This window comes from Neomonachus schauinslandi, chromosome 10, assembly GCF_002201575.2.
Source record: "Neomonachus schauinslandi chromosome 10, ASM220157v2, whole genome shotgun sequence".
In the NCBI taxonomy this organism is placed as follows: Eukaryota; Metazoa; Chordata; class Mammalia; order Carnivora; family Phocidae; genus Neomonachus; species Neomonachus schauinslandi.
The window spans coordinates 130,099,376-130,125,271 of NC_058412.1; the positions used below are offsets into that span (position 1 = coordinate 130,099,376).

Here is a 25,896-nt window from a genome sequence, read left to right on the forward strand (position 1 = left end):
GTGCCCATATACAAGGAAATCTAGGAGCATCTGGGAGGGAAGACAAGATGGAGGAAGAAGACTGATTTTATCCTGTGGAGGATAAAGGTGTCTCAGAGAGTACAAGAGACCTGCTTTAAAAGTTGAAAATTAAAAGATGCTTTAGATGTAAATGTATTTTTTTTATTAAATCAGAAAAAGAAAAATACAGTATACATGATATCAGTCAATCATATGCTACTTTGAATTACATTTTAATAGACTCATGGTCCTATTTACTCCTCTGTACACGTATTAAAAAAACCTCGGGTATTTGAATAATCTTCCAAAAATTTTTATTAACTGGGGTTATGGGGAGGGTTTTATCAGAAAACATCCTGAGAACATTAGGAAGTTACAGACAGGCTTGAGATAAGCGTCAGACAGAACAGATGAGGCCAGCCCCTCAGCCATCTGAGAAGCATTAATAATGTAAGATTGCAGAGACCAAATCTTTGTTAGGGCTACAGGATGCAGGATTAAAACGGAGACCTCAGTGCCCCCTTGTGTTGCAAAGTAAACTTGCAACTTCATTTATTTGTTCTGGGTTTTTTGTTTTTTGTTTGTTTGTTTGTTTGTTTGTCTTGAAGTTGTAATGTCACTGAGCTTCAAAAAGCAATGGTTTTCCCAAATCATTTCAAACCCTCTGCGGTCAATCTTTTCCCTTCTCATCAATAACTTTCAAGGACCCTCTTCGAAAAGCAACTCTTCTTCATTCCCTTTTCATTCCCCACACATTCCTTTCCAGGAAATTGGTAACCTCCCCCACGGAGCCCATGCTATCCCTCCTCGAAATGTGAACTTAAATGGATTTTTGTCTCTCCTCTTTGAGTTTAGAGGATGAGCGTGTATTTCCTACAGAGCTTTCTTCCTTCCAACAGGCATTCTTCTTCTGCAACTTACTTGCCACTGCCATTTTTCATAACTTACCCAGAATGCATTCCTCCACGCCCTCTACCCGCTGCCTGGCAACCATCAAATCTTCCCGCCTGACTGGTTCACCTGCTAAACCATCTTGACAGCTATTTACCAGAAAAGATTGGACCAGAGACGTAAATAATACACCTCGATATACAACAGCTCAGGCTTAATTTGTAGGCAGAATTTCATTTGATGGCCATTAGAAGAAAACTATGTACATGGAGTGGGCTCGGGGAGGAAATGGAGTAGGGAGAAGACATCTTGCTGGCAGGATAACTTGGTGGGAACTGTAGTGATTTGTTTACTTGGATTTGCCAACTGGTCCGATGGATACAGGGTCTGTTTGCACTTGGGCGTCCAACATCCGCTTTGGTCCCTGGAGAAAAATATAAAGAAGTTGCACCCTAATGAAAGTCTGAAATATCAAGAGCAATGACTGCCATTTACTTTGCACTTACTCCGTGCCAGGTCTCGTGCCAAATAAATATACCCTTTCCATGAGTGGTGGATAAAAGAATGGTCTCCAGCCAGATGTTGGAGTGCATTGCCCAGTTCTTTCACTTTCTAGCTCTGTGACAACTTGGAGGAATTACTTCACTCTTTAAAATCAGTTTCTTCATCTTTCCAATGGGGGAGATACAACTTATCTCTGAGGGATGCTCCAAGGTAAAGTGAGTCCCCCCTCTGGCCCCATGAGGCGTGGACTTTGGGGATCAGAGGCATTCACGTCACCTTTGTCCTGCCCGCTGTCTCAGGCCTGCACTTCACAGGATACAACCAGCCAAGCCAAACCCACCCTCATCTGGTCCTCTCGCCAGCCCAGTAAGGAGGGCAGTGATGATGAACCCAGCTTTACAGATGGGAAAACAGGCTCTAAGATAAGTCAGGACCGGCTTATGTAGCGTTGCATGGGCCCCCCGACTTGGAATCTGGACCTCAGATCACCTGCCCTCCAGGCTCCAGCCTGGGTCCTGCCCACTCTTTCCGAGCCCTGGGTGGAGTAACTGAGCTAATTGTTCCCAGCCTCGGTTCAGCCTGTGCCCAGTGGAGAGGGCCAAAAATGATAGGTAGGGGACTCTGGGAGAATAAAGAATAGGCCCTATCTTCTTTCCAATCTCCGTTGGCTCCCCTGTAAAACCTGCAGATTGGCCTGCATGTAATCCTAGCACTACATGAAGGCGTCGGGGACCCGTGACAGTGGGAGAGATGAGAGCACCATCAAGTGGGTGGCTCTTGGGCAAGATGGGGGCAGGGGGCCTACTCCCCCTCCAATCAGAGCTCCATGTTAATCAAATAGATATGTTTCTATAGACACATTTATGTGTGTATACACACATACGCACACGCACATACACCCGTGAAGGTTCTGACGTTTCCTTTGTCAACCGAGTCCCTCTGCTCAAAAACCAAATGCTTGCAAACAGTGGCACTTGATGAGTTCTAAAGGCTTCCTTCCAGTTCTTTTCAGATGCTGCATGAAATGCCAAGGAGGCTGCTCCCTGTTAGAATCCAGGCAGTATGACGAAGGATTGGGGGGAAGGGAGGAGCAGAGCAGAGAGGATCTCACCCGCAGGGCAAAGATCAAGCAGGGATCGGCAGGCAGTGAATTTGGGAACTGACTGGGGCAGATGGTTTTGGGCAAGGAGAGAGGGAGGCGGCATGTGGACAGAGGGAGAATGAATTGCAGGGAAAGGAGTCCCACAGTGGGTTTAAGGTGAGAGCAATGTGGGCTGATGTCCCACCTTTGCAGGAGGTCAGGCTCCGGTCCACATACAAGGTCCAGCGTATTTGCCGGGGAAATGATAGCATCCACTATGGAACTCCTGCTTCGTGTCAGGTGCTGGACCCCTTACGACATACATGCACTTGATTCCCCAGGAATCCTAGAATGTTGCTGTCATTATCACCTCAGCTTTGCACAGGGGAAACTTGAGGCTCGGGTGGGGTTAAGTGACTAACCCAAGGCCACAAACCTAGGAAGTGGTACGTCTAGCACTCCAGTGAAGCTGTCCAACTTCTCAGCACGGGCTCCCGGGCACTGCTCTGTTCTTTTTTTTTTTTTTTTTTTTTAAGGATTTTATTTATTTATGTGACAGAGAGAGAGAGAGAGAGAGCACAAGTAGGCAGAGAGGCAGGCAGAGGGAGAGGGAGAAGCAGACTCTCCACTGAGCAGGGAGCCTGACGTGGGGCTCAATCCCAGGACCCCAGGATCATGACCTGAGCCGAAGGCAGACGCTTAACCGACTGAGCCACCCAGGCACCCCCTCTGCTCTGTTCTTTCCAACTGCCCTATGTGCTGTTTGGCCACCTCTGGGCTTCTCAGCTCTAGCCCCCTGACACTTGGGCTCTCCCACCTCCATCAATCAGAGGTCACCAATACCCACAGATATTCAGGGACTGGGACAATCAGGAATGATCAATTGGTTTCGGGCAGTTTGCTTCATGTACCTGCCCCATCTCTATCACAACCTGAAGGTTAACTCCAGCCCCATGGCTCTTCTGTGCACCGTGGGACATTTAGCAACATCCCTGGTCTCTACCCACAACATCCCAATAGCACCTATTCCCAGTGGTGACCATCAAAATGGTCTCTGGACATTGCCAAATGTCTGCTGCGTAGAAAATCACAGGTTCAGAACTACCGGATGAGATCCATCCTGTTAGATCCAGGGATTTTGTGTGTAAGGAGATATGCAGAGAACACTCCATGAGCCTCTAACCAAAAAATAAAATAAATAAAATAAAACCCAGAAAACAACCAAAAACCACCAAGAAAGTGAGGAACTGACTGGGCCCGTGAGCTCAGAATCTTTCCAGAACAGCACCCTCCCCATGTGGTACACCACCCCGGGCACTGTGGCTTGGCAGGGAATGGTTCAACCAGAACTTTGGGCAGAAAAAAATGCATAGTCAGTTTGGAAATGTCTAGAAAAGTGTGATAAGGGTTTACACTCCTCTCCAAGGAACTGGAGCAGAGAATGGAGACAAGTTTTCTTGCAAAACCACTCAAAGCATGATCAGTCTTTTAGCCCACCCCCCTCTCCCCTCCGCTTTGATGGTTGGTCTCCAGTCTTCATCACCTCTTAAAAACCGGAGAGGGCTTTACACCAGAGGCTTGGGAGTAGGAGAGGGGCTCTGTACCAGGGCTTCCCACTTCCAAACAGCCTCAACCATGACTTCTAGCACTATCTCATGCTGAGGTTCTGTACCCATACCTAGACACACTGGCCAGAGGGAAATACGATGGCATTCATCCATAAAATAAACACGGGGCCTGAGAGTCTGCATTTCTAACAGGCTCCCACAGATGCTGTTTGGAGACCAAACTTGGGCCCAGGGGAACCATCGTACTCCCCCACCTCCATCAATCAGAGGTCACCAATACCTACAGATGTTCAGCGACTGGGCCAATCAGGAATGGTCAGTCGCTTTAGGGCAGTTTGCTTCATGTACCTGCCCCATCTCTATCACAGCCTGAAGGTTAACACCTGTTAACTCCAGCCCCATGGCTACTGCCAGTGTGATTTCCTTGTCCTGCCCCATGGGCTCAAGCCACATTCCCGTGAGTCCTAGGTGTGACTTCACCTGTTTCTCCTCCTAGTGGATGCTTGACCACCTTGCCTATCTTTTGATTAATGACCTTCAGACTCTCCTCATTTGCCAGGATTTACATTATCCCAAATATAAGAAAACATTTCCTAGTGCCATATTTTCCCCATCCATTCCTTCCTTCATTCAACAAACCCTTCTTGGGTGTCTACTATGCTCTAGCCACCATGCTGGGGAGGACAGCACATCTGCCCATGACAGTGTCGTCACTGCCATCCAGTCTAGGGGAGGAGACAGAGAAGAACCAAACAGACACACACAAAATAACCCAGAGGTTAATTAATTACAGAATGTCTGGCCTCCGCTCACCCTGGACTAGGCCTCTCTGGAAGGAAGCAGCTAATTTTTAGTCACCTCTGTATACCCACCACCCAAGGTCAGGTTCAGAGCAGTTTCCTGATTTAAACATTTCAAGGCTCCCTTTGGCCACAGGTGAATCCTGATGCTCCTCATCACCACCTGTTCCTGCCACCTTGCCTCTGTCCTCCTATGCCTTCTTCCAGCAAGACTGAATTTCACTTCTCTGCTGTCTCTCCATTGCCTGGAACACACTGGTTCTTCAGGCCTCCCCTTGCTTCCTCCTCCACAGGCTAATCTGAGGCCCCACCTTAGAGGTCGTCTTCTCTGAGAAGCCTTCCCTGACACTCCTTTCAACCCACCGGGGAGGGGGTGTCACATCCTCACATTCAGGCTCCTCCGTGCCTGCCTTCTGCCTCCCTGTTCTTCACCCGCTCAGTATCCCTGCCCCCAGCCATCGGCACCGGAGTGTCCGGCCAAACAGTGATGCATCTGTCCAGCCTGCTCTCCGAGCCTAGCACAGCGCCTGGCATACAGCAAGTGCTCCAGCAATATTTCTTTGACAGAGGTCCAGGCCAGTCCCACCTTGAAGGCATGAACCACACTCCTGGCCCAAGAGCCTAGAAAGAGGTGATGAATGATCCACCTACCAGGCCCTTAAAGAAGCCCCCGAGGGACTGTCGCCGCTTCTCCTGTCTCTTTTGGGACTTGTCCCCATTCTGCAGCGAGTTCGCCTCCCCTGCGGCCGGTTCCACACACTGGATAGGTTCTTTGGCTTCCTGCTTGTTGCTCTTCTGCTTGTTCCCCTCAGCCGCCACCTTCTTGTCCTTGGAGGAGCTCTCTTTGCCCTTCTGGTCTGCTCCCGCTGGCTCCGGCTCTGGGGATGTGATCGCCTTCTCCGGTGAGTCTGACTTCTACAGCAAGTTCAAACAAAATTCATGTTTAGGAGCTATAAGACAACACTCAGTAGCAGGAAATAAGTATGTCAGAACAGAGGTGTTCAAGTGTTGGATGGGGTCTACGTGTTCATGAGTCCTGGGTGAAACTGAAAAAAAAAAAATAAGAAAAAGGTGCAAATACTTATGACGGTTCAAGGTCACAGTGGGAGACATTTATTTGTTTATCTAAAAATTTATTAATGCTTTCCCAGCAAGCATTCTTCTCTCCTCCTTCTGGGACTAGAACTTGGGTTTTCCTTGGAGAACTACCCTTTTCTCTCCTTTATTCTCCTTGGAGAACTACCCTTTTCTCTCCTTTATTCACCGTGGTTCAGACAAATTAATTCTGCCCCTGGACAAAGGCACAGGACTCAGGCCTGGTCAGTCAGAGCCATGCACGTGATCCAGCTGCTGTGATTGGTTCAGGATGGCTGAATGCAGATAAAAACTGAGCCAATCACAGAACCTTGCTAAATCAACCAAGAGAGAGGTCTGTCTACTCTCCATTGGATTCCAAACTGTGAAGATAAAAGCCTGGAGCTTCCAGAGCCAGTGACATTTCCAGGAAAAATCTGCTTGAAAAGGAAGCCAATAGAGAGAAAAGCAGAGCTGAGAGATGAAGAGAGAGAAAGGGAGAAAGAACCCAGGTGCTGACAACCTCACATATGCCCCTGGATCTAGCTGTTCCTGAAACCCTTCTGTGCTTAAGCCAGCTCTGAGAGGGTTTCTCCCACTTAAAACCACATGTGACTCTTTTCTTGGGATGCCTATTCCTTTTTTCATGGTTATGTCTATCTTAGTTTCTGGTGTGAAACTGTTCTTTTGTTCATAAAACAGTGGTGAGAGAAGATAAGTGTTTTAAATTTTGAATGTACATCTTTCATGCTGAAGAGAAATTTTTGCAGTCCTACTTGGTTCCTACAGTTTGGAAGGATGAAGCTGTAAAATCCAAAATTCCAGAAAATGCTAGGTAAATTACAGATAACAAAATATCTGTAAAGCAAAAGCCTTTTCTCCATAACTTACTTGAACTGAAATTACTATAGGGGCCAGACAGATGAAATAAAAACATGACAGAGGGCAGGGGTAAGAATAATCACATAGAGACCTTATTTCCCCAGTTGGGAGAGCAATATAAGAAATATTTCTCTAGTGTAAGAAAAACACCAGTTCAAGCAATGCTGGCTTTGATGTTGGGGAGAAAATTGGAGTGGCGGGGAGGATTGTGGTGAATTGTCACATGCCCTGTCCAAAGGGGCAACAGCTGCTCAGACCCAACCAAGATACTATGTAGGATTGCAGCCCCAGTGCTGTCAAGTCTTCTATTTTTCGCATAGAAACTTGAAAACAGCCACAACACCAGCAACCCCGTGGGCCACATTTGACCCGTGGGCCACATTTGACCCGCTGAATATATGTTTACAACTCTGATTTGTAAAAGTGATAGATTGTTCCTGAGTGAAAAAGTTCTTGGACAAAGTTGCAGTTTGATGGAGAAAGCGATAAGCAGAGAACTGTCATTTCTCATCAGTATCAATATACCCCTTAGAAATAAGCAAGAAGACAGAAGATGCCCCGGTCCCAAAAGCTTCCTGAGGGCAGAATTCCTTGGAGAAAGGAAACATCCAACACTGAGTCATTCCAAGAAGCTCTCCTGCCACCACCCACTCTGATTATTTCCGTCGGACCCCCACTGCCGAAGTTGTAGCAAATGCGAAGTAAGATACAGATGCCCAAATGCAACAGAGAGCCGAGAGCAGATCCCTTGTACAGTAAGACAGAAACTCCCACCACGAGGCTCTTCAGAAAGACCACAGACCATTTGCACACCCTGGTGACTGTTTTTGTTGCATAGAAGATGGTAAGATCCAGTTATTGGCTAAGGGCTTCGTGTTTGGAGTCAAAAGAACAGGGCGTGGTGCTGGTTCCATCACATCCTTGCTGTACGACCTGGAAGAAATCATTGGCTCTCTCAGCTTCCTCATCTGTGTGCAAGCAACAAAAGACGTCATACCTCATGGTGGTCTGAGGATTAAAGCCTGTATCACATGGTGTCTGGCCATGGAGAAGGCCAAACATCAAGGGACCGGTCTTCTTGTTTGGTCTGGGAGAGAGGGGGTTCCAGGACATGCAACTTAATTTTAAAACCACAAAGTCCCAGGCAAACTGGGGAGAGTCGGTCAGCCTGACCCGACATTGCCTGCAGAGATTCTTTCTGAGAGATTCTTTCTGTGTGGCTCAGAGAGCCAGGTACAGACCAAAGCCTCAGGAAATACTTGTTAAATCGAGTGTCCCTGGGCCTCTCCAACCTTGTCTCTTATTCCTCTCCCCTCTGTTCCTTCTGCTCTAGACACATGGTCTCCTCTTCTTCCTCAAACAAGCTTATTCTCAAAAAAAGGGACTTCACGTTCGCTGTAACTTCTGCTCAGTATGTTTATAGGGTTTGACAGGATTGCTGCTTCTTTGCTGTCAAGTCTCAGCTCAGATGTCGCCTCCTTGGAGACGCAGTTCCTGTTTAGATGGTCTAAAGAAGCCCGACCCCTCTCTGACAAAACACTGCTGTGTTTTCTTTATGTTTGCCTTAATCTTGGGGATTTCTTGGCTCACTTGAGAACGTTCCGCCTGCCTCTCTCTGCTGGAAGGGGAGCTCCAGAGAACAAAACTCTTCTGTCTTCCATGGCTTTATTCCCAGCACCTCATCTGACACATAGTAAGTCTCCACCAACATGGGTTGAATGAATGGCCAGCAACTCGCCTTCCAGATGTTTCTACACTATTTCCCTCTGCAAATCACTGTGAGGTGGGGACTGAGAAGTGCCCACACATCAATAGCTTTCACAGGACATTGATTTTTTTTTTTTTTTTCAGGAGGGGAGCTTTCAATGGATCAGGTCCATTTACCACAGGGTTACGCCATGCTATTAGGCTTAAATGTTCTTCTTAATGGCTTAGAAACTAACTTCTGTAAATAACAGATGGATGGTTCCTTATATTCAGAGTAAGCTAAGAATCTAAAACTGTGTGATGATTGCTTTGTCATTAAATGTAGATGATTTAAAATCTTTGCTTGGGATTTGACTCTCTCAGAATTTATAACAGAAATTATTCTCATCCAAATCATTGGAGTGTATCCTCCCCTAGAACCCAGTGATGCTGGCAGGAAGTTGGAGGACAAGGTCATGGAAACATCCCATTTGATTCAGACCTTAGAAGCATACCTAGACCAGGAGGTGCCTGAGGCTTCTTCTTCTGGAATCATCAATCAAGACTTTTATAACCCTGAGAGGGCAAATTGGAAAGGAACAGAGAATGTCTCTTCCCACCCCCAAAATTCAACTAAGCACTTATCATCTCTCCAAGATTACACATCTGTCTCCTCAAGTCTGGATCCAGGGCCCTCTAATGGATTCTCAGAACACTCCTAGGTGAGTGTAAATAGAATGAGGTTTCTAGCTCACTCCGATTTTCACTGACTTCACTTACATTTTAGAATTACTAAGATGATTGGCATCACTGTTTCACATCAAGATCCTAGACAAAATGTACAATTATATCTAAATGTTTCATATTGAATAAAGTAAATTTATCTTATTGCCAAGGTAGTTAACTTCAGGATTTTTGGTTCCGAAGTGGTCTAGAGAATGAGTTTGGGGCCAAGTATAGTCATAAATTGAAAAAGAAAAACAAAAATAATTTGAGTGTAGCAAAAAGCAATATATTCCCTGTTGAAATATATGGGCTAATCCAATTATTATGGAAATAGAAATATCATAAATTATTTATAGTCATTGCTGTCCATTTGTGTGTGTGTGATATGAACAATACACTAGGGTGGTAATTTCCTATCAGTGGCATAATAGTAATAGTAACAAAATAATAGCAACTAGTATGCCTTCATATGTTGAAACCCTAACCCCCAGTGCCAAAGTATTTGGAGTAAGAAATGATTAAGGTTAATTGAGGTCATAAGGATGGGGCCCTCATCCAATAGGATTAGTGTCCTTGTGAGAGCTGCCATGTGAGGACACAGCAGAAAACAACTGTTGGAAAGCAGGAAGAGAGTTCTCCTCACCAAGAACCATGCCAGCATCTTGACCTTGGATTTTCCAGCCTCCAAAACTGTGAGAAGATAAATTTCTGTTGTCAAACCACTGAGTCTATGGTAGTTTGTAAGGCAGCCCATGTGGCTTCACGTAGCGACTAACATTTATTGAGTCCCCGGTACTAGGTCTGTTCCAGGGACCTTACATGAGTTGACTCATCTAAGCATGACAATGCCACGAGGCAGTCCTTCCCCAGCTCCATTGTAGAGAGGAGGAAACTGAGGCACGGAGAGATTTGGTAAGGTGTTTTTAGTCACACAGCTAAAAAGTAGCGGAGCCAGGGTTTGAACGCAGGCAGTCTTGAGCCTGCAACTCATGCTCTTAACCAGTTCTCTGTATTGCAAACATTAGTAGAAGAATATTTGAGGACATTTTTGTGAAGGTGTATTTCTAAGTTAAGAAAGAGTACAGGTTATAAAACAGGGTGTTGAGCATGAGATGATCCCATTTTAAAAAAAGGAAACGTGTAGTTATAAAAATGTCATAGCTATGTTTCTTTAGAATGGAGAAAATAATGGAAAAAAAACCCCACATGATCCCATGTCTTTCACCTACTTTTTTTTCAAGAAAGAGCCCCTGCTCTATGCCAGGCACTATGCAATGTGATAGAAAAATAAAAGAGGCTCCTCCCTTGCTCCACGGATGCTCCAGACACGGAAAGGAAGAGGTAGAGGAGACATAACTAATAGACAAATGACTCATTACAATGTGTGATAAATTCCATGAAGTGAAAGAACAAGATGCAATGATGATGGGCGGAAATAGAACATCTCCTTGAGGAGGTGACATTTAGGCCAAGACTTGAAGGACAGGAAGGGATTTGCCATGTGGAGAAGACAGAAAAGCATGTGTTAAATGAAATAGCCAAGAAACTCTAGCTTGTTCATGCATGTATCCGCAGAGCCCAAGATAGTGCCTGGTATACAGCAGGTGCTTAACCTAGAGATGGTAGATGAGTTGTCTGTGGCTGAGAATTGCATTGGCAACTAGGCTGGAAAGAAGTGAGAACATGCAAGCTAAACCCACCACCAAACAGAGTTGACGTGTCACTTACTTGATAGCTGGAGTCTTTCCCATTTATTTCTTCTGAGTGGGTGATCCCTCCATCCCCTTTCACTGACTAAAATAACAAACAGACAATGGCCTTTCAGCTACCATGAGCACAGCAACAAGGGGAATGCAAGGGGAGTTCTGAAATGGATGACCTCATTCATTCATGATTGAGATTCGGGGTCAAGACAAATGGAAGACCAGCTAGAAATGTACTACTCATGAGATACACAATTTCCATGTGGCTTGTAACCAGAGTCCGATTATATTCAAGTGTTGGTTTTCCCCAAATAACAACAACAATGAAAGTCTTAAACCCTGGAATTAGGTAATTCTGGGATAAAGAAATGATGACCAAAATGCTGATGTTGGAACCAAGAGGTGGTGGGTCATGTTGAATGAATGAACGACTAAACCATTGGTAGCCTTCTATTGGTAACATTTAGGTGGTGGATGTTTCCTTGTATTTTTTTTTTTTTCCCTCGCAGAGAGGTGGGGTTTGTTGAATATCCTACTTCCCATTTTTAGTAACTGCTGTGGCCTGTGGCATCAGTGATAGGGCTGGATGTGTTGAATTCACAGCTTTGGCTCCTGAAAGCACACGCTCAGTGAAGGGTTCTCAAACCGCAACCCCAGGGCCACAGCCTCAGCATCACTTTGGAGTTTGTTAGAAATACCAATTCTTGAGAACCACGCCAGATCTACTGAGTCAGAAACTCTCGGGGTTGGGTGGGGGGGGATGAGCAACAAGCCCTCTGGGTGATTCTGAAGCATACTTGAGTTTGAGCATCACTTTTTAAAGCTAATTGGCATAGACAAATGCAGACCAATACCGGAGCCTGCGGTCTCAGCTTTGGATTCAGTAATGCTCTATGCCTGACGCTTGATAAAGTACCTAAGAAATCTGGTAATGAATTGCCTAGTTCTTATCAACAATGTTGCCTGGGGTTTAATTCCCACATATTTGGTCATTGCTTATCGTCTCCTCCTCCTCTGCTGGAGGAGGGGAGTGTAGGAAATGGGGGTAAGCAATGTGGGGCAAACAGGAAGACTTCAGCTCCCACTGTTATGATCTTAGCTGTTCTGTCAGCAGATGGCAAGAAACTGTAACACCTGCATCAAGAACAGGTAAAAACATCAAAGGCACTCGAATAACTTTTTGACTGATTAATATTATATGTCTCTTAACCAAGTATGGTGCTCATATTAGTAAAGATAATGAAAATTATCATTCATGAAATCTAACTCTTAGTGGAGTGCTTACTAAAGGTCAGGCAGTATGCCAAATGAGATAATAACCCTCACTAGTTCATTTATTTATCATGCAGAACCTTAAGATGGAGGAATAATTTTATTTGCCTCATTTTACAGGCAAGAAAATGGAAGCTCAGAGAAACCAGCATGGGGCATGGAACTAGCAGGTTAGGGAGCAAGGATTTGACACCAGGCAAAGACTCCATATCCCATACTCTTAACCACCTCTCGGTACTGTCCCTCCAAGGTAGGAGCCGCCATTCAATGAACACATTTTTTATTAAACATCTACTATGAAGCCCCCTAATTAGGAAAGATAATAAGGGCTTGGATAAGATGGAGGTTGATAAATCTCAAATAGGGAGGAACATGCCCATCCTCAGAGGTCAACCATGCTCGTCTTTAAATACTACTTGGTGCCACTAAGATTCAGAAGTCTTGACTAGGACTGTCAATGGTTTAACACAGTATGGCAATTTCTAGGTCTTGTCCTGCCTCAGAAACAACCTTTACAGAGCTTGACATAAGGTAGAACCTTGATACATGCTTCTTGATTGGTTAGGAATGGAAGAAATCTTTCTTCAGCCCAAACCCCTGGTGTCTGGAAGTTCCATGTGCTTTTCTTAGGGACATCACTGTCATGGGTTTCACCAAGGTGTTCAGCCCAGAGGCAAATAAGGATCTGTTTGTCCTCTACATATACTTCAGATCCATTTGGATGGAAAGTGGTTTTGTCTTCCTCTGGGTCTTCTGCATTGTTCTACAAGGGCCAGTCTTGCTTGAGAACATTTAGAAAAAGAAATGGACTCTCTCGGTTATCATTTCTCTCCCTGTAACCAGCTCTGTCAGCCTCCTCATTGCATTCAAAGGTTTTGCCATTTTGGGATTTCACTGGCCTCCAGAATTCAGGCTGTCATTAAGAGCCCTTCCTACCCAAACACATTCCCTAGTGTCCTTTAGAATATGGTGTCATATCCTCATTAGCTGGCCTTTGGGGAATGCTGAATGGCAAAACCAGCCAAACAAACAAAATGGCTTTTTAAGCAAAACCTCAGTGGAGATCAGGAGGCAGGCACGGCCCCTGGTGCCACCTTCCTGCCCAAGAGAGAGAGATTTTTTAACTTCCCTCTAGTGGTTTCAATTTGATATCTGTTAGGTCCTCTGCCAGTTTAAGGTTTAAATCTGCTTTCTTCCCCTCCCTGTCTTTGCTAGCCCTTGGAGGAGAGTTTGGATTGAATCAAAAGTCTTTCTTGGCAGCAGTGGATCTAGGTTAGCATCCGGAAAACAGCCCCTCTGGCTGTTAGGGAGATCATTGCAAAGAAGTTCAACTTCTTCTTCTTTAAAAAAGAGACTATCTCAAGCTTTTCTATGATTTTCCTCTGTTATTCATTTTGAGGCATAAAAAGCTGTATATATGCCAAGGTGACTGCATGCTGAGTTTAGACTAAGGGTCTTAATAAGTCCCTCCCTCCCTTCCTCTCTTTGTTTTCTATCATTCTTCTCTCTTTGCTGAGTCCTCTTTTAGAGATCAAGTCAAATAGTTCATGTTGGGCTCTGTATTCAAAGGACAATAACCACAGAAGCTCATTTTCTCCAGCTGTCAAAAATAGAGTTACCATTTAAAGAACTCAAATTTTTTTCAGGGACTACCTAATACTTTAAAGAACAGTTCGAAGACTACCAAGCAATTTCAGAGCTTTTCTAGTTCATTACTGATCAACTTTCTTCCAGGGGTTTATTTTTATTCGTGAGAGCCAAAGGTGAAGCATCTCAGGGCATCCAGCCTGCAGTGTTGGGATGGAATCTGGTTGTGACATCCAAGCTTTGCCTATTAATAAAGTCATTTTTATTTCTTTCATTGTGTCATGTATTCTAATAGCTTGATACTCTGAGGAGCATTTGAACCCTCTCCAACGTGTATCACTTAGATATTCAAAGTTCTAGTGGAAATGTTTGGTGGGCAGTTCGCATTTCTTTGAAAGCAGCGCGAGTGTATTTTTGGTGGAGATCTAATTCAACCGAAGTTGAGATTTAAAAGAAGAATTGGGAAGATATTTTAATTTATTGTGTGGGATTGTCTACTAGGTCAGCCTCATTGTTACACAAATCCAAGGAACTGGACCTGCTAGAAATTTCCAGAATCAACAAAGGCCATGAGTCCAACCTTCGTGTTTTACCAAGATGCTCACTTCAAACAGAACTGGACAATCAGACAAAATTACACAACCAAGGCAAATCTCAGTTTAGTGACAAACATATTCAGAAAACGTACATCCGAGCTTTATGTAAGTCATGTATTAATTCTCCTCTCTCTTGCCTTGTTGTAATTTCAGGTGATTTCAGATGAGCACAGAAAACACTATGAGGAGAATCACAAAAATGGAGGTATGGCTGTCCTTTCTCCATGTACTCTCAAAGAAAATCAGCTGCCAGGAGCACAGAAAGTCACAAACACATCTAAGTACAGGGGATGAGCTTTAGAATCAACAAACACCTGAGTCTGAGTTCTGGTGCTGCCATTTTCCAGCTCTGTGACCCTGACCGAATCACTTAAACACACTGAGTCTACATGCCCTTCTCTGCATGGTGGGATGGGAATGTGTTGCATGGAGTTTTTAGGCTAATAAATGAGCTAAGGCATGCACTGTGCTAGGATGGTGCTGGCCAGGCCACTGGCACATGATACATACACAGTAGCTATTATCATCATTACTATAATTATTAACTGAGAGTGCCAAGTGACCACAGAATCTCCTGTAAGGGTAGAAAGGAACACAGGCTGCTGCGGAGATAGAAATTGAAACCTCCCGAAACACAACTCTGTTTTCATAGTCAGTACTTGGGGCAGAATGGGAGATCAAGAACTTGAGCTGGAAGACTCCCGTTCTTGTTTTTTTTGTTTTACAGTCACCATTACAAACCATCCTCCTTTTTCCTCCAGATGGTCAATTTCAACAGGTTTTATTAGATTTCTAGATTGAAGGTAAGCAATGGAAGACCGTGATTTCCTGGCTGTATCCTCATTTGGATCTTATATGTGCTCAATATTAAAGCTCACAGTCCCTCTCTGTGCCTGAGAACATGATTCCAACAAAGAGCTTCTTACAAAACGAATGGTCTAAAGAAAGACAGGAGGAGGACTAAATGAAACAGTAGGTGACACGGGTTCAGAGGAGGAAAGCACTTTTCAAGTACAGGGTGTTTTAATATTGACAAATTACAAATCTATATCTCTATATTCCCATCTACCACTGTATGGTTTCATCTGCCTACCTGGTTTGTGGGCACATGAATAGAGTTCTCCACCCACTCACTTTATAAAAATATACTGGCACTTCAAATATCCAATTTCTTGACATACACTTGAATTAATACATATAAGAATCTTTTTCTATTTAGGGTATGACAGATGTCTTAGCTACTCTTTGCAATTATTTTGAAAATCTGTAGGAGCCCATAGGATTTTTGTGAAGTGATAGTGGTGGATGCAGCGCAAGGACTTAGGGGACTCTATTTATTTTTCCTGAAATATACTTATTTTTCCTGAAATAAGATTATTTAAAAAATGATATTCTTTCCATTTCTATTTTTTATGAGAGGTTAATTTCTAGAAAGAAAAAGATCTCTTTAGAAATAACCTGGGCGATGCATTTATTTTTTTTAAATATGCAACCATGAGTCACAGTGCCATGGGACAGCAAAATATGTTTTCTGAGAGAAATTTAAGGGAGGCCAAGGCGAGGAGGTAGAAAATCAAAAATGATTTGATGAATGGAGACATTGATTATAAAACAAGGGTGACACATTTACAATTGAGCTTCCTCTTCTATTAAATCAATTATTTTAAAAATAACTTATATTTTTCTAACAATATATAACATCATTTTGAAACGTCCACTTATTTGGCTCAAAAAATAAAAAATGAAAACCTCAGTGATGAGTCAGATGTTGTCTCGATTTTCAAGCCCTGAGAGGAAGGGTTGGTTTGGTTTTGCTTTCTCCTGCACAAATCTGGACTTTAAATTAGTTTGGAAGTCATGCCATGTTAGCTCAAAGTGTTTCCTGAAACGATTGCTGAAGCCAACTTCCAGGAATGCATGCTGTGGGGGATATTAGCCCATGTGCATAGAGGTAGGTGTGCAAGGATGTTCATCAGGTTAGTTAGTGAAGGACCTGAGATCAATGTGCATGAGACACATGGTGGGTGCTCACTGCATATGGCCTAGAGTTAAAAATAAACATGTTTTCCTCATTGGGCTTTATTCTCCGTGAGGACAGGGGCCACATCTACCTACCGTTATATCCCAATGTCTGGAATACAGTGGGTACTCAATAATTCTTTGTCGAAAAAATGACCAAATGAAGTGCAACAAGTTGGAAACAAATCCAATGTCCATCAAGAGACAATGGTGAATCCCAGTATGATAAATCCAGATGATGTGATTCAATGAAGTTGTTATAAAGAATGAGGTAGCGCTATATCAAGGATGCAACACCAAATACCCCCAGGGATAGGGCCAGGGACATAAATGAGTGAGCTGGGTGTGACAACAGGGAGTCGTGGGATCGCGGTGAACCGGAAAACCCACATCGTCTGTGTATTTGAATTATTCACAATGGTAATATATTTTTATAATGAAAACAAAACAGACTGCAAGACAAGAATCACTAGGGTATCTGGAATTTTTAGGGAGAATCCCCCAAGTCATGGAAGCTTTGGAGTTTCAACATTAATAGAGAGGAATAATGTTCAAGCTCCCAGGCATAACCCTTTCCTTGGACGGTAGATAATAAGAACAATGGACATAATAAGACCTGATGCTATGAATCCACTGAAGATTGCTCCGGAAAAATGTGTCCTCTTCTACCTCTATCCCTATCCTACGGAGAATCAATTATAAAGGACTCTTTTGTTTCCAACTTGTTCCTCTAACAGTTCAGAGGTACCCATTTCTATTGCTAGAAAATATCCCCCAGAAACCTCTAAAGGTTAGCTCTGGAGGGTGAATTTAAGTAATGTGGGACCTCATTAGAATTCAAGGATTTGAATTGAATGGATGTAGTGGGTGGTTTAGACATCTTTCGTGTTTTATTTGGAGGCTCTTGCATTTTCTTGTCTTTAAGTGAAGAAGTCTCAGGTTGGTTATTTGGAAAAGAAAGTCATACTATTTGCTATGTTGGGGGGGGGTAATCTCTCAACTCCACTCAGAAATGGGAAAGTTGGATCACTCTCAATGTTATGATGAGCTATTTGGGGATGCCATTTGTAATGTCAATGGGTTGCCAGAAAAAGCCCAAATGTTCTTTTCTTTCCCGACATTGTGTAAAAATTGGTTGAAAAATCTCAGATCTTGATCCCCATTTTCGATGCCAAATTGCAGAGTAAATGACCAGGAACATAGATGGGGTCCCAGCCATACAGCCTGCTCACTACTAACTCTATCTACATTTCCTACTCTCCGAGAGTCCAATGATAAAGAAGATGATTCCTGTTGACAATTCCTAACAGAGTCATTTCTAATATGCCTCAGCTCCCACTGGCAAGGGTTTTGTGTTATGTTATGTTGTGTTGTGGACTAGAAAGAATTCCTTAACAGGCAGAGCCTGTGAAACCAAAGGGTTGCTTTCTCAAAGGATTAAATTCCCCAATACTCCTGAAAATAATGGTACACTATAATGAAATTCTTGTTTTTCATTAAAAGAGAATTAAACCAATGACCTTTTACATGGGCTTTTGCTCTTTGTCTTCCAACCAAGTTGGGTTTTGTTGCATTATAATTATTTAAGTTCTTGGTTGCTTTGTTATTTAATGTATATGACACTTCAGAGACACCAAATAACATCTGCCCACATTCTTTCCATTTTCTGCAAGCTAAAAGCATGGCAAATTTACCAACTGAGTTATACACATTCACTATGGGAAAATTATGTTGTCACTTTATAATTGGAATTATTTATAAATCAGCTTTATCCAAATTTGTGTCACTCACACATCACTTCCAGAATTTTTCCAACATCAGTATATAACTTGGTCTATTTCTTACCTAGTCCTTTAAACAATGCCTTATGTTCTTTGTGTAAATAAATGTACTCTCAAAGGAAACTGCATATCATTACCATAATGAGAAAAACAATATCATTTGCCATACAGAGAAGGAAACTTTAAAAATAAATTAAATTGAAAGCGAACAGTAATATTAACTTCTGCATGGATGCTGCTGTCTGCCAAAGCTCAGCACCCAAGACCAGCTCTTTCTTTGTTAAAAAGGGAGTTAGCAGGAATTAAGGAAAGATTAAGGAACATTAGCAATAAACTGAGACTTGCTCAATGATTGGGTCAGAAGGAGGAAAAGCAATTGTCTCCCTGCACACGACAGATCACGTGTATCCCCTCTACACCACCTACAATTACGGCTCACCCCACCTGAGACGGGTCCTTTGCTTGCAAAAGCTGATCTGGGTATTTCAGCTTTCCTGGGCTGGAAACAGGTGGCTTACCATTTGTCTGAGAAACGCCATCAGGGAGGTTCTCGGTGGTTTTCGTTCTTCTCTTTTGAATCTTACTTCTGTGGGTTCGGGTGTGGCATCTCCTTCTTCGTTGAGATCCACTGTTTGTAAGGTTGATTCTACTTCCTCGAGCTTTACAACCTCTACTGGTGATTCACACACCACCTGGTAATTATTTTGCCAGGTAATAAGACAGTGAAAAAAAAAAAAACATTCCCCCAAACAGGCTTTATAAAGTGAGGGGTCCTGGTTGCCCCCTTGTCCACGTGCTACAGGTTTGACCCAATGATCATTTCTACACAGGCACATCTTCGAGAAGGAACACCCATGTCTTATATTGTGCTTTCAAACAGTCAATTTCAAGAAAAAAGGCCAAATACGCTGACTCGGAAGTGGCAAAAATCCTGCTCCATGAGGTATAAGGCTTAGATAGGAAGCCCTTCCCGGGGACTGCCGTCCACAGCAGGCTCACTACCCCTTCCGTTCCAGGAGGCCCCCCTCTTTGGTCCACCATCGAGGTGACTTACCCCTGGCCTGTATAAAAATCAGAAGTCATCATTTCCTTAAAGGTCCAGCCTTGGAGATGGTGGCCATGATACCTTCCATCTCATGCCCTAAGATCCCCTGCAACTGGGAAGACTTGTCCTCTTTGCGGAAAAGATAGTGTGAAGTCCACACTGGATTTAGCAGACTGGACCTCCTCCTTAACTTACTTCCCACCCCAACCCAGGGTTGGTCATTTGCCTTTGTTTCTGAACCAAAGTTCCTGCTTTCAGAAGAAAACAGAACTTGGCAAGAACACCATGGTGAAGTTCCTGACGGCCCCCAGCAAGGTACCCAGGGAGCTCAGTGCCCCCTGAGGGTCCGTCGGGGAGAAGGGGTGGCCAGCTATGGGGGGTTTGGATGCAAGGTCCGATTCACCTGTGCTCTGATTCCAAATTCTGTTCCTTTGCCTTGCCTCGCTCCATTTGTGCTGTGCCCCAGTCACATCTGGGCCAGTTTCTACTTTGCATTGATCCTTGCAACAGATTTAATTGGCCTGGAGAAGGCTCCATAATTTCTTTGTTTCCTCAGGCAGGGGCTGGCAAACGACGATAAAATCCATCCCAGAGACTGTTTTAGCACAGCCCTGAGCTAAGATGGATTTTACATTTTTTTTAAAGGGTTGTAATATGTTTTTAAAAGATGAAAGACAGGCAAGAGAGACTACATGTGGCCTGTTAAGTCTGAAACTTTTGCTGCCCGGCCCTTCACACAATAGGTTTGTCATCCCCTGCCTCAGAGGAAGGCTGTCTAGAGCCAAAGCCATCTTTGCATTTGTCTTTGCTGGTGCCGGACCCCCCCAGCTTCCTCTGCCTCTTATACTTGCTGTCAGGGAGTGGGGGAAGGGACCTTAGGCATTTCCAAAAACACCTGTATGCTTGTGGAGAAATCATTTTCCTTTCCTTCATGCAGAATATGCCATTGGCTTGCGCATGACCCCAGTGATCCAAATTGAGAAGGACCCTTGATTTCTGTATTGTCAAGTGAAACAGGAAGGTGCCCATTAACAAAGCAGCATGAGGGAACACCCTGAAATATGGCACCTACATCACAGCCGTCTCTCTCCACCTTCCATTTTATAGCATATTGACACGACTTCTAGCATCTTTCCTTTGTAGATAAAAATCTAGGTTGGGGAGTCATCCACTCAAAAGTCCGAACGCGGCAAGGCAGGCAGGTAAGATCGGCATGGATTGACCATAAGACACAAAGGAGCGGTTGGGGCTCTGGTGGACAAGTCAAGTTGTCCCATCTTGAGAAGGAAAACACTGGACCACAAGTGTCTGTGAGAAGGCTTCTACTGTGGGCTGCCAGGCTCTGACCCAGGCCCATCTTGGGAAACCAGGCTGAGACTGAAGCCAGGTGACATACTGGGATTGGTGGTCAGACGTGGTCATGGATTTCCACATCTGGACCTGATTCAGTTCAGTTGCACTTCTGAAAAAAACCTTCAGCCACCAGAGTCCAGGGGTAAGCCTGAAATGCAGGCCGTCTGACGCAGTGCTCATGAGAGCAGCCTGCAGCTCCAGCCCTGCCTGGTCCTACGTCTCCACTCCACCCTTACGGAGGCTCTAGACCAAGGTCTCTACTCAATATCTCTGTACCTGGGTTTTCTCAATTCTCGGCTTGGACAGTATACACATCAGGAAGTTGATTGCAAAATTAAATCAGGCATAAAGTTCTTAGAACAGTGCCTGACCCATAACAACCACTCAATTAATACTAGTGGTTGTTACTTGTGCTATTATGAGAGCTGTTTATTCCATGGGCCTGAATTATGAGGAATCCCACTTTTTAGAGATGATATTAATATCTACCTCTTACTATGGCTGACATCATACAAGATATTTTAATATATTACCTCAGTGAATAGTTATTGAATTATTAAAGAGCTCAGAGTAAGTAACATTATCCCTATCCTAGAGATGAAGAATCTGAATGACTGAATGACTTGGCCAAAGTCATAGCACAGATAAGTAGCCATTTCAGTGAGGATGGTGTTGTGTACCAGTAACTGAATACCTAATAGTGATTTTACTAGTAATGGTATAGAACAAGTTTGCAAGTAGGAAGTTCTAGGATTGATTTAATGGCTCCACAATGTCTTTAAGAACCGGAGCTCCTTCTATCCTTTGGCTCTGCCATCCTTGGCATGCTGGGTTTTCATCCTTTTATTTGTTACCTCATGGATATAAAATAGCTGCCACAGTTCCAGGCATCACATCCTCAACCTAATGTCTTACAAAGGGGAGGAAGGCCACAGCAAAAGGTTTGCTCCAGATGAACTTCTGTATTTTGATTTCTTACCTCAGCTACATTTCACTGGCCAGAAGTGGTCACATCCTTACTCCCAGACAAATTATTTGTTGAAAAAAAAAATGGGATAATTGCTTTAGACTAATCATGATCAAATACTTTGGGGGTGTGGTAGTTGCCAACCTTGCCTAAGATCAAAGGGAGAAGGGTGGAGAAATGGGAAATAGCCCTTAGGTAGGTAATGACCAGAGTCTGATTCATTGAATCTGAGTTCAGAATTATTCTACCTTTGAAGCATCAAGTTCCTTTTTTGTATGCAAGAGCCTAGAAGGAAAATTACATAATAAAATGATCAGACTGTGTGGCAGTAACTTCATCAATCAATTCTTTGATTGCCAATGGTTTTCTGGCTGGGCCTTTAAAAATTTGAGTGGTGTCAACTCATAAATCCTAGGCCAGAGTCCATTCTTCAAAACACAACTATTTCATAAGTCAATCAGAGAAAGACAATTATCATATGATCTCACTGATATGAGGAATTTGAGAAACAAGACAGAGGATCATAGGGGAAGGGAGGGAAAAATGAAATAAGACGAAACCAGGGAGGGAGACAAACCATAAGAGACTCTTAATCTCAGGAAACAAACTGAGGGTTGCTGGAGTGGAGGGGGGCGGGAGGGATGGGGAGGCTGGGTGATGGACATTGGGGAGGGTATGTGCTATGGTGAGCACTGTGAATTGTGTAAGACTGATGAATCACAGACCTGTACCCCTGAAACAAATAATACATTATATGTTAATAAAAAAATTAAAAAAAAAACACAACTATTTTAGTAGGAAAAAAAAAAAAAAAGCCTGGTGTTGGAGGGACTTCTAGAGACTCCCATTAACTTTGAAGTCAGGCCAAGAAATTGGCTTTTAGCAGCCAAGGAAAATCCACTGATTTCCAGTGGGGAAATCCAGAAGGATTTGAACTGAATTAGGAGCTGATTTGCATATACAGACATAGAATTTGATTTTTGTTTGGATATTTTTCTGATATCCTTCCAGGCCAGGGTTTTGGAAAAAGTCACTCTCTATTTAGGAAAAAAAAAAACTGCATCTGCACATTTTAATTTTGGGTATGATGGATATAATGAAAATCAGATTTGTGCTATATTTTAGAATCAAATCCCCCTTGCTTGATTTCAGGAGAGGGGATATTAGATTTTGCAGGAAGATGGCTAGTACGTTTAACACAGACAATACACATTAAGGGAGCAAAAGTTTTCACTTTTTTGCCTCAAATGTTATACTATATTTACTCTTGGAATTTGGATTATACAGTTTTCACTAGAACTTGAGTTTTGGAAACTGATTTATAGCAAAATAAGATTAACTCCACCTACACTTCCACCATAACACACAATATTGATACCAACAGTTTTTACGTAAGAATAAATTGAGGCATGAAAAGGATAAATAACTTTTAAAGAGGCTGCCTGATTTAATTTAGAACGTGATTATTTGGTTACAAAGATCTGGGAAAGATTTTATTTTTCAATCTAGGCACCATTCTCCCTCATTCTCTTCATGGAACCCCAGTTTTATTTTAGGGGAACAACCCTCCTTAACTTTAAGCCCACGTGATCAGGATGCAGTTGTTCAAGCAGATCTAAGCCAATCCTAGCCAAGGTCTAGCTCCTTGACCATATGAGTTCAGGGATGGGAGTATGTGGCAGAATGTATTACTTTCCCAATTATTCACCCTGGCTTCCTGTAAAGGGATCATGCATCTGTGCCCACTGCTGGGTGACTTGCTTTGGCAAATGTAACAGGAGCAGACATGCCGTAAAGCAAGACTGAGTGGAGGCTCTCTGAGCCATCTCATGGTTCACCTCTGGCTGTCTTCTCTCTTGTCACGACAATCGCACGTCCTTGATGAAGGGGATGTTTTTCTCAGTCTAGATCTCAGCAGGACGAAGCCACGTGGATCAGCCACAGCCACCCTATGGCTGCCATGTAGCATGAGTGAGGGAAAAAAGGATCTTTGTTGTTGAACGCCAAGTGTGGGGCTTGGATGTTACCGTAACACAGCCTGGCAAGAGCTGACTCACAGAGCCTGTGAACCCACGTAAGTCCGTGAAAGAGAACAGTCTCCAGCGCCTGCAGGGTCTCCACTGGCCCAATCTCTCCTTTACTCTGGACTGTGTGATGGGATGTGAGAAGAAAGGTAGCCAGGTCAGGAAGGCTGAGGCACAGGGAAGTTCTGCATCAAGACTGATTTAAAACCAATGCTACTTCCCAGTGAGGAGTGACAATGAATTTCTTTTTTAAAACAAATCTAGGTTGGGTTGAGTTTCCTTTCCCTTACAACTATGAGATTACTTACTAATCTCATAGGTAAACAACAGAAGTACCTGTTTCCTTCATCGTATAGGTCATTGGGATGGAAAGAATTTTCCCCCCATTAGTTAGAACATTAACTTAATTAAGCAATGGCCAAAATGTTTTCAGATTACAGCAGAATGATTCAGTAGTTTCTGTAGTAGATTTTATTTCTGATAGGACCAGAAGCACATTCTAGGAAAAGCACTAAACTTCTGAGGGTTTCAAAAGCTTTGTTTTTCTCTTCATGAAAAACTTTGAGAAACGTGGAAATCACTCTGTCTTTTGTTTCGCATTGGTTGATAGATGGGTTATAGAAACTGATGGTAGAGAAATTAAAAAATAAATAAACCCAACCATATTTTAGCCAGAAGTTGCTAGTTAAAGGACTCTTATAATAGGATTAATCACACCTAATGGTCCTGTTTGGAGGTTTAGAGTACTATGCGTTGTTTTGATTAATGCCATCTCTCTTATTTGGGAGGAGGAAATTAAACTAATTATTTCACACGTGCCTTCATTCCATATGGGCACTGAGTCAGCTGACAGATGTGTAATTTCACAGGGCAAAATAATCACTGATTGCTGGGAAGCGCTCACTCATCACATCATAACTCCTATGTGCTAACAGTTACTGCAGGGGCGGCAAACTCTTCCTGCCAAGCACCCTGTCCCAACTACTCTACTCTACCATTGAAGCAGAAAAGCAGCCATAGATGATATGCAAATGAATGAGTGTGGCTGTGTTCTAATAAAACTTTATTCATAAACAGTGAAATGTGAAATTTGTGTAATTTTTTTAAAACAGGTATTCTCATTTTATTTATTTATTCATTTATTTATTTAGAGAGCATGAGCATGGGAGGGGTAGAGGGTGAGGGACAGAGAGAATCCTCAGCAGACTCCACGCTTAGCACAGAGCCCCATGTGGGGCTCGATCTCACTACCCTGAGATCATGACCTGAGCTGACATCAAGAGTCAGACACTTTGCTGACTGAGCCACCCAAATGTCCCAAATTTGTATAATTTTTAGTGCCCTGCAATATCATTCTTCTTTCAATTTTTTCATCATTCAAAATGTAAAAGCCATTTTTAGCTCGTGGGCCACAGGGACACAGACAATGGGCTGGAATTGGCTTGTGAGCTGCAGTTTGCTGTCCCCTGAATGACTGAATTCTTCCTGTGTTTCAGGCCCTGAAGTATGCACGTTACATGCCTTGTTCCCATTTAATTCTCACCAGAACCCTAACGGGTAGGTAATATTATTGTGGCCATTTAAGAGATGAGTAAACTGAGGTCCCAGAAGTGGCACAGCTTGGGGATGATGGGCCCAGAATCACTACTTTTAGCCTCATTCCCTCCAACTAACAGGCTGTTAAACAATGAAATGTTGGAGCTTCCAAACAGAAATGTTACTTGTAGGGCCAAGTAATTTAAAGCCATTTTGATCATATTTCTTTATTTTCTTGAGAAAATACTTTGCTTTCTTTAATATCTTCATCAGCTTTTTTGTTCTCTTTTGGTGTCAGTAATTTAACTTTTGTTTCACATTTATATTTCTGTTTTGAACATCACATTAGAAAAGGATATACTTCCTCTTTGTCTGTCAAAGGTCAACTCTGCATGTTAGCACCCGAGCTGCAAGGGGTTCCTCAGACAGGCAACTGCACACAAACATCTAAACACAAGTTTCTCTTCAAAAAACTCAGAGCCTCAAAGCTAATTGATGCTTCAGACTTAACCTGCAGCTTTTAAATTTAAAGTTCATGGGGAAAAGGACTCACAGAGTTCTTCCTCACATGTTGGTGAAATAGAGGCTTTGACTCTATAGAAAAGAGCTGGTAAATTCATGAGAATTTTCTGGAATTATGAGAGATCTGAGCTTTGCCGAGCTACTAAGATTGAGTCAAAGGAGAGGGTGAGGGGGAAAGAAAAAGAAAAGAAAAGAAAAGAAAAGAAAAGAAAAGAAAAGAAAAGAAAGAAAGAAAGAAAGAAAGAAAGAAAGAAAGAAAGAAAGAAAGAAAGAAAGAAA

The 25,896-nt window shown here is 43.1% G+C and overlaps 1 protein-coding gene across 1 annotated transcript in view; it reads right to left on the minus strand.

Moving 5' to 3' along the window:
- Positions 1 to 337: 337 nt before the first annotated feature.
- The window catches only part of BCAS1 (brain enriched myelin associated protein 1), an 88,605-nt gene continuing 63,046 nt past the window's right edge, over positions 338 to 25,896 (minus strand). The window contains exons 8-11 of the mRNA XM_044919050.1: positions 18,689 to 18,862; positions 10,941 to 11,006; positions 5,496 to 5,759; positions 338 to 1,315 (exon numbers count right to left, since the gene is read on the minus strand). Of these exons, the coding sequence (XP_044774985.1) occupies positions 1,241 to 1,315; positions 5,496 to 5,759; positions 10,941 to 11,006; positions 18,689 to 18,862 (579 nt within the window). The 3' untranslated portion in view covers positions 338 to 1,240. The remainder of the gene's footprint in view (positions 1,316 to 5,495; positions 5,760 to 10,940; positions 11,007 to 18,688; positions 18,863 to 25,896) is intronic.